A 7,469-nucleotide genomic window follows, 5' to 3' on the forward strand; every position below is an offset into this window, starting at 1 on the left:
CATCCCATCTATCAGTACTTATATATTGTGTTTTTCTAGGGTATCATCATCATCATTTTTTTTCCTTCAAGAACTATCAGTACTTATACCCTCCTCTTCAGTGCACCTCATCTAATCCAATCATTTAGCTAGAGCTTACCTGCTTCTTCCTCATTACAGGGAAGGCAATATGACAAAAGACAAGTGGAAAGCTGTCACTGTAAACAGAATATTAATTGAATTCATTAGGAAGATGAATATAATATGATAGAATCTTACTGTGGACAGAACCTTTCGATCTTCTTCTCTGTGATGCAAACCAGACTCTGGTTTCCCTCTGGTGCAGTGGGTGCCAAGATTCCTGTGAACCCTGGACCACCCATGTGGTGCCTTGTGGTTTCCACAGACCAAATCCATGGCCCTTCTCCCAAAAAAGTAGAGAGAGAGAGAGAGAGAGAGATGGGACCACCAGCCACCATTGCCATCTCACGGGTCCGAGTGAGCGTGAGGCATGCAGGCCTTCCGAGATCCCCAAACCAGAATCTCGAGGTATAGATCCTCCTCCATCCTCTTTTGGACAGTCAACATTGTCCTGCTAAGACATCGCAGTACTCCTCAGCTTTCCCTTTCTACCCCTTGCATGAGCCTGTCCCCTCCTGCGTGCAGTCAGACGTTGGTCATCAGTTGGGGATACAAAGGGAAAGATACTGAGATTCCATCACCACTTCGAAGACCATCCAATGCCAGGATTCAGCTGACATGCTGCTGGTAAAGAAGGTTGTGTTAAAATAAAGAGATAAATGAGTTGTAGAAGAAGAAGTTGAATGTTATTGACATATCCTCCGTCTTTATATACAGGTTAGAAGGAGAAGTTTCCTCAACGGGTTAGAGGATTTCCCTCAACAGAGTAGAGAGATTTCCTCAACAGTTAGGGAAATCTCATCTACTTATCATGCCCCCGCAAGATGGTGCTCCTATCCAGGAGGTCAATCTTGGACTGATGTAATGCAAACAGCTTACGAGCTATAGGCTTCGTAAGTGAGTCGGCCAATTGATCAGCTGTATGAACATGAGAAACACGGAGTTGACGACGGACAAGTGGAATACCGGATTAGCGCACAGATAGGTAGCTCCAATATTATCACAATATATTGTAGGAGTGGAATCGATGTTGAGTTCCTGGAGAAGATTCGTGATCCAATTGAGTTCTGCAGTGGTAGCGGCAATGGCAACTTATCAGGTTGGGGGTGTGTTTTGGGCAGCAGACCGGACAGTTGGAGATCTGAAGATCCTGATCTCCCTCCCTACCTCTCTATTATATTCTCTTGCACTTCTCTCGAGAAGCTAGTGGTGCGGTTCTTCATCTCGGAGTAGTAGTCCTCTGAAGGTGACCTTTCTTTGTTCCTTTTCTCCTGCAAGCAAGTTGGAATCCTTTTTTTCTTGCAGCAGTGGGTCCAAAACTGTTTAATGATTCATGAGTTCTCTTTGTGGGCCTGTGAATTATTACTTCTGCTCTTGTTGTTGCCACCAATTTCTCTTTTGAAGATTCCTTTAGGCACCTACTGGCTTTCCTTTGAATGCCACAAAAAAATATGTTCTTGTTGGTTTCTTGGATTCGGCCTTTTGTTTGTTCTTCTTAAAGGTGTTGGTTTTTGAGCTGAGATACGGATCATATTGCAGAAAGGATCTTGTGATGGAGTTCTGAAAAGATTGTGACTGATGGAGGATTCCACTCGCCAAACCCTATCAGATGCTGCCGGTGATTTGGACTTCATGGATGAGTTGTTATCAGGATCAGTCTTTGATTGTTGTGATCTCCTGCAAACAGGCACCTCTGCTCTCTTATTGCCTGTTCTCGGAGTTAGCTACAGCAGTCCCAACCCGACCCTGCCAGGGATTGATTACCAGGTTGATGCAGAGAGATCAATTTTCTCCGTGGAGTCGGCTTCAGAAGAAACCCGGATTCAAATGCTCGAGGGCGGACAATCCATCTATCCGAGTCCTGCAGGTGAATGGGAAGCAGATGATTCTAATTATGGATCAGCCATGAGTCGGCAGATTCAGCCTACCATGAAACAAAGACTGAGTTATGCCTTGAGGTATATCAAGGAATCAAATGGAGATGGTGATGTCCTTGTTCAGATTTGGGTGCCTGTCATGAGAGGAAACCAACAAGTTGTTACTACTTGTGGTCAACCTTTCTTGCTAGGGTCGAACTGTCAGGGGCTTGTGAAGTATCGGTCGGTCTCCACGAGGTACCAGTTCTTGGCTGATGAGAACTCTCGTGAGGCAGTGGGCTTGCCTGGCCGGGTGTTTCTAGGGAAGTTGCCGGAGTGGACACCGGATGTGCGCTACTTCAGCAGCTGTGAATTCCCTCGTGTGAGTGATGCTCAGCGGTATGAAGTTTGTGGAACGATCGCCCTACCGATTTTTGAGATGGATAGTCGATCTTGTTTAGGGGTTGTCGAGGTCGTGATGATGACACAAAAGGTTAATTACAGTTCTGATTTTGAGATCATCTGCAATGCTCTTCAGGTGAGTCCTGATCACCATCTTTGCAGCATGCTCTGAAACCTCAAACCTTTTTTATCTCTTCTTGATAGCTTTATTTTTCTTGATCTCGTAGAGGTTTATTGAATTTTCATGATTGTCCTGACATGCTTATAAGTTCCTTGTATCCTTTTAAGATCCAAGATTCCTTGTACTCGTGAATTGAGTTAATTTTCTATAAAGTTGCATGACAAAGTCCAATTCTTCACTGTGATGCTAATCTACTGAAGTTTGGATTTTAAGTCGCTTCAAGATTTCTGTTTGTTTGCAATCATTCGGTTGACTACATTGCTGCACAATTTTGTTTTTCATATTTGAAATAAATATTGATAAAGCCATTAAAGTCACACAAAAATATGATTCTCATCATCGAAATGGAAAAAATATTCTTTCTTTTTCTCTAGAGATCTTTGCTTATGATACCTGACTTCTTGTTGCAGGCAGTCGATCTAAGGAGTTCTGAAGTTTCAAGTGTTCCCCGCATAAAGGTGAGCTGTAGAGATTCCTGAAAACAAATTCAATGTGACATCATACTGACACATTTTTCTCCTTTGTCAGATGTCTGGTGACTCTTACCATGATGCCTTGCCAGAGATCCAAATGGTGTTGAAAGCTGCCTGTGAGAGCCATAGATTGCCATTAGCTCAAACATGGATTTCATGCATTCGACAAGGCAAGAAGGGCACCCGACATTCTGATGAAAACTTCAAGGACTGTGTTTCAACTGTCGATGCTGCCTGTTATGTGCGAGATCCTAGCATGTCAGGTTTTCACCAAGCGTGCTCTGAGCATCATTTGTTGAGAGGCCAGGGTGTTGCCGGTAAAGCATTTATGACAAATCAACCATGCTTCTCATCAGATATAACGGACTTCAGCAAGATAGAATATCCCCTCTCGCACCATGCTAAGTTGTTCCGCTTGAGAGCTGCTGTGGCTATTCGACTGCGATGTATTCATACCAGAAAAGTAGACTTTGTTTTGGAGTTCTTCTTACCTATCAATTGCATAGAAAGTGAAAAACAGAAACTGATGCTGAATTCTTTGTCTACTACGATACAAGAAGTATGTCAGACCCTACGAGTTGTGACGACCAAGGAGCTAGAACATGAGACAGTGTTAGAAAATGATGATCAAATCCCTTCAGGTACATTCTCTGATAAATCTGTTTCTGAGATTGGTCAAAGATCAACTGTCAATGAAATTCTCCCAGTAGGAACACCTGATGTAGATATTACTGAGGAGGGATTCAGCATTTTAGCACATTGGGATCCCTCGGATATAATACTACCTACTGGAGATATGTTTTCCGAGTTCAAGCAGCACTATGGCGAGTCCAATTATGATAATCAAGTTTCATTTTCTGCTGAAATTAATGTTTCAAATATGGATAGTGAAACTGAAAAGAGGCATACAAAAACTGAAAAGATTGTCAGTCTGCAAGAGCTTCAGAAGCATTTTGCTGGTAGCCTGAAAGATGCTGCGAAAAGCCTAGGAGGTAAGCATCGTATTACTAAAAATTCCTGTTTTATCCTTCTATAGCGAGTAAGTCACTATGTTCCACATGACAAGATGGTGGGTTTTGGAAAACTAAACCATATGAACCTTGATTTTGTTCAAAAGGAAAATCCAAAATTAACACCAAAGACACTTGTAGAACTATATCTTAACAAGAAGCTGCAACCATGACTAGCAAAACGATCTTGATTGATTCCATTCTAAGACCAAACTAAGATTTAAGTAAATGAGACAGAAGTTTTAGATAGCAAAATTAGATAATTAGCTAAACTGCCCATGGTATCATTAGATGGAGACCAAGCTAAGCTCCAAAAGAGCCTGGACATGTAGGTACTAATATTATTAGAATAACGAATTTGTGCTTGTTCCATATTCCCAGATGAGTGAATAATATCTAGAGACAAGTAATCACAAGAAGTGAAATATATTCTTTACTCTGAATTTTGGTTAAATAAGCATACACAGAAAGTTGAAACAAGATGAATTTGCCATTTATGAATACCATGTGTGTGTTTGTTCACATGAAATTGTGTAGTCCTTGTTTGATCATGTTTTAAACCCATCTTCTCTTTATCACTGAAAGCACAAAAAACAGATTTCCAATCCTACAATATATTCTTAGAAAGTTTGCATTTTACTATCAGTCAGTGAATTAATAATGCTATTGTATGTTTTAGTTGCTTAACCTGATAGGTTTGCTATTGTTTTAGCTCTAACGTTACATACTTTTTTAGTATACTTCATGTAATGTTCCATAATGAACCTTGCATCTCTGATTAAAATAACTGCATTGAGTTCATCATTTCAGATTTCATTCTACTTCCACTTGTGGTTAAATATAGAGGTAAATGACGAAACATTTTTTGCATTTATATGAAAAATGTTACTACTGCTGTCAGGTTCATCCGTCATAACGTGGATTGGTTAGCTTATGTGCCTGCATAAGTTAATAAAAATAGTTCGACATCATTACTGCTTTGCCACCTAATAGGATGACCTGCCTTGAATGTTGACACATCTATTGTTGTTAAGATCAATATTTTTTGCTTCTTTTCAGTGTGCCCTACTACACTTAAAAGAATATGTAGGCAACATGGAATTACTCGTTGGCCTTCACGGAAGATCAAGAAGGTTGGTCACTCCTTAAGGAAACTGCAAGTGGTTATAGACTCCGTCCATGGTCCTGGAGGAGCCGTCCAGTTCAGTTCCCTCTATGAAAACTTCATAAAAGCCACTTGGTCAGAAAACAACTTAGCAACTGGTACCACATTTTCATTGTCAAAGCAAAATGATCTTCCAGACTTCTCGAATGCAAACCAACAGCTAGAAAGTAGATTAATCTCACGGACATCTGGATCAAATTCCCTTTCCTCTTCCTCATGTAGTCAAAACTCTAATTCAAGTCAGGGCTATTCCAGTGAGCAAAGGAAGTGCATTGATGCTCATGAATTTTCATTCAGACAAAATACTTCAGTGGAAGAGAATCAGAGTAACATGCTTGAGAAAGTTCAAAGCCACATTGAATTCCATTCCCAACCTGAGGTGGCACCAAAATCTGTGGTTAGAACCCTGAATCAGAAGTTTCATATTGATCATCATTCTTCAGGAACTATGTCTTTTCCGCTGATGAATAGATGTGATTTTCTTAAGGTCAAAGCAATTTTTGGGGAAGAAAAAGTTATATTCAGAGTACAGCCAACTTGGGGCTTCCAAGAGTTAAAGCAAGAGATCCAGAGGCGGTTTAACATAGGTGATACTGCTTTAGTAGGCATCAAGTATCTGGATGATGACTCGGAGTGGGTCCTGTTAACATGTGAGGAAGACCTGAAGGAATGCATTGATGTGCACAAATCAACAGATGCTCATACAATCAGACTTTCTGTTCATCCTGTTGCTCAACCAAACACCAAGTCCTCATGGAGCAGCACCGCACTATCTTGACCATTTCAGGAAATTCTTTTGAAACAACAACATGATATTTCTGTGCTTATTGATCCGAAGTTTGTTCATGCATTGCAAACTCATAGTAGGGACTGATCTCCAGAGCATGTGGAAATGCTTACAGTGAGGACCAAAAAAACAAGAAGCAAATCTGCAAAGCATCGTAAGCAGCCTCACATCATCTTGAAAAGAATGACCTGAATTTGTTACATCTGTGTGTTTTATCATTTTATCCGAGGAAATGAAGATCTGACGATTAAGGTGCTTATGGAAGGAGTATTTGAACTAATGATTTCCGTAGCTGCACCAATCCAAAGGTGCAAAACTGGTCAGCAGTGAGTTCTTTGTCTGTAGACCAAGGAAGAAGGGTGTTTGTTTGTGCAGCAGTGATGGCTAGCGCTTCCATGATGGTCCTCTACCAATTAAATCTTTCTATAAAGTAGAATCTAGGTGTCATACTGCTGTGATGCCTATCAAATCGGTGATGCTAAAACCTTTTTCTGTCAGCACACAACTTAGCACTTCAACTGACCCATGACGACATGCTGCAAAGAAACAGCACTTGGTTGTTTTCATTGGTTGAGCACAAAGGCTTTGCATAAGGAGGTATGATCTGTGTGTTTTGGACAACCACCTTTGCATTGTGTTTGAAGTTTGTGATCATGTGTAGTACTTTTGAGATACGAGAAGCTGTCATTTGTCGACCTTTGGGCAGATCCAATGACTTTCTTATTGGTTTGTGATATGGATTTCATTGAAAATTTACCACAGTGGGCTTGCGTGCAAATATTTATAGTGATGCTTATGTTTCTACAGAAGATTTAAGCAATGGAAAAAAAGGGTTAGTCTGAAGATTTCGGGTGAACCAGACAAATCAGAAGTCATTTGATGCTTCAAAAAATATATAAGCTTATCCAGTTAGTCCCTGTGCAATATGTAGAATATACAATAGATACATGTCATTTTTATCTTTTGTTCTTTATGGATGGGTCTGTGTTTTGAGCAAAAAATACCATCATATGTGTGTATAAAACTTAAGCTTACATTCATTAAGACCAAGTTAAGAAGCTTCCATTGCAAACCCTCTTGTGTTTAGTTGTCCAAACAAAAGAACTTGATTGCTGCTGTTTTCTTGGATTGGAGACTTGTTTGCCTCTATTTGATCTCATGAAGAGATACTATCACATTAAAAGAATACCACAGTTTAGTCATGCAGCTTTTTTACAAACAAAATTTTGAAGCCTAACATGCAGCTGAATCCTTTTGTTTTTACTTTATGATTTTTTTTTGTGTTTCAAATATACATGGTGACAAGCTTCTTCAGATAAACAGGAACAAACAAAGACTAGAATCATAATTATACAGTATGAGGTGGTAATTAAAGGCAAAAAGTAGAAAGAATTTCTCATCTAGCAAATCAAGACTCCATTAATTTTGAGACTAATTTGGTTGGATGAGATAACTGACTCATTAGCATATTAATA

At 40.0% G+C, this 7,469-nt stretch overlaps 1 protein-coding gene across 2 annotated transcripts; it reads left to right on the forward strand.

Moving 5' to 3' along the window:
• The first annotated feature begins 1,210 nt into the window (after positions 1 to 1,210).
• Positions 1,211 to 7,127, forward strand: LOC135638116 (protein NLP1-like). 2 transcript variants are annotated; one of them, XM_065151081.1, is made up of 6 exons: positions 1,211 to 1,366; positions 1,660 to 2,514; positions 2,970 to 3,017; positions 3,088 to 4,024; positions 5,102 to 5,604; positions 5,695 to 7,127. In XM_065151081.1, exons 2-6 carry the CDS (start codon positions 1,699 to 1,701, stop codon positions 5,983 to 5,985), a joined length of 2,595 nt encoding a protein of 864 aa, XP_065007153.1. In that variant the 5' UTR covers positions 1,211 to 1,366; positions 1,660 to 1,698; the 3' UTR covers positions 5,986 to 7,127. The 2 variants fall into 2 exon arrangements, with proteins under 2 accessions (XP_065007153.1, XP_065007152.1); XM_065151080.1 differs by having other exon boundaries at positions 1,212 to 1,366; positions 5,102 to 7,127.
• The last annotated feature ends 342 nt before the right edge of the window (positions 7,128 to 7,469 follow it).

Source organism: Musa acuminata, chromosome BXJ3-5, assembly GCF_036884655.1.
Source record: "Musa acuminata AAA Group cultivar baxijiao chromosome BXJ3-5, Cavendish_Baxijiao_AAA, whole genome shotgun sequence".
In the NCBI taxonomy this organism is placed as follows: domain Eukaryota; kingdom Viridiplantae; phylum Streptophyta; class Magnoliopsida; order Zingiberales; family Musaceae; genus Musa; species Musa acuminata.

Coding starts and splice junctions, on each gene's coding strand:
- LOC135638116 (XM_065151080.1), top strand. CDS start 1,699: ATGGAGGATTCCACTCGCCAAACCCTATCAGATGCTGCCGGTGATTTG. Junction 3,018..3,087: donor CAAGTGTTCCCCGCATAAAG/GTGAGCTGTAGA, acceptor CTCCTTTGTCAG/ATGTCTGGTGACTCTTACCA. Junction 4,025..5,101: donor TGCTGCGAAAAGCCTAGGAG/GTAAGCATCGTA, acceptor GCTTCTTTTCAG/TGTGCCCTACTACACTTAAA.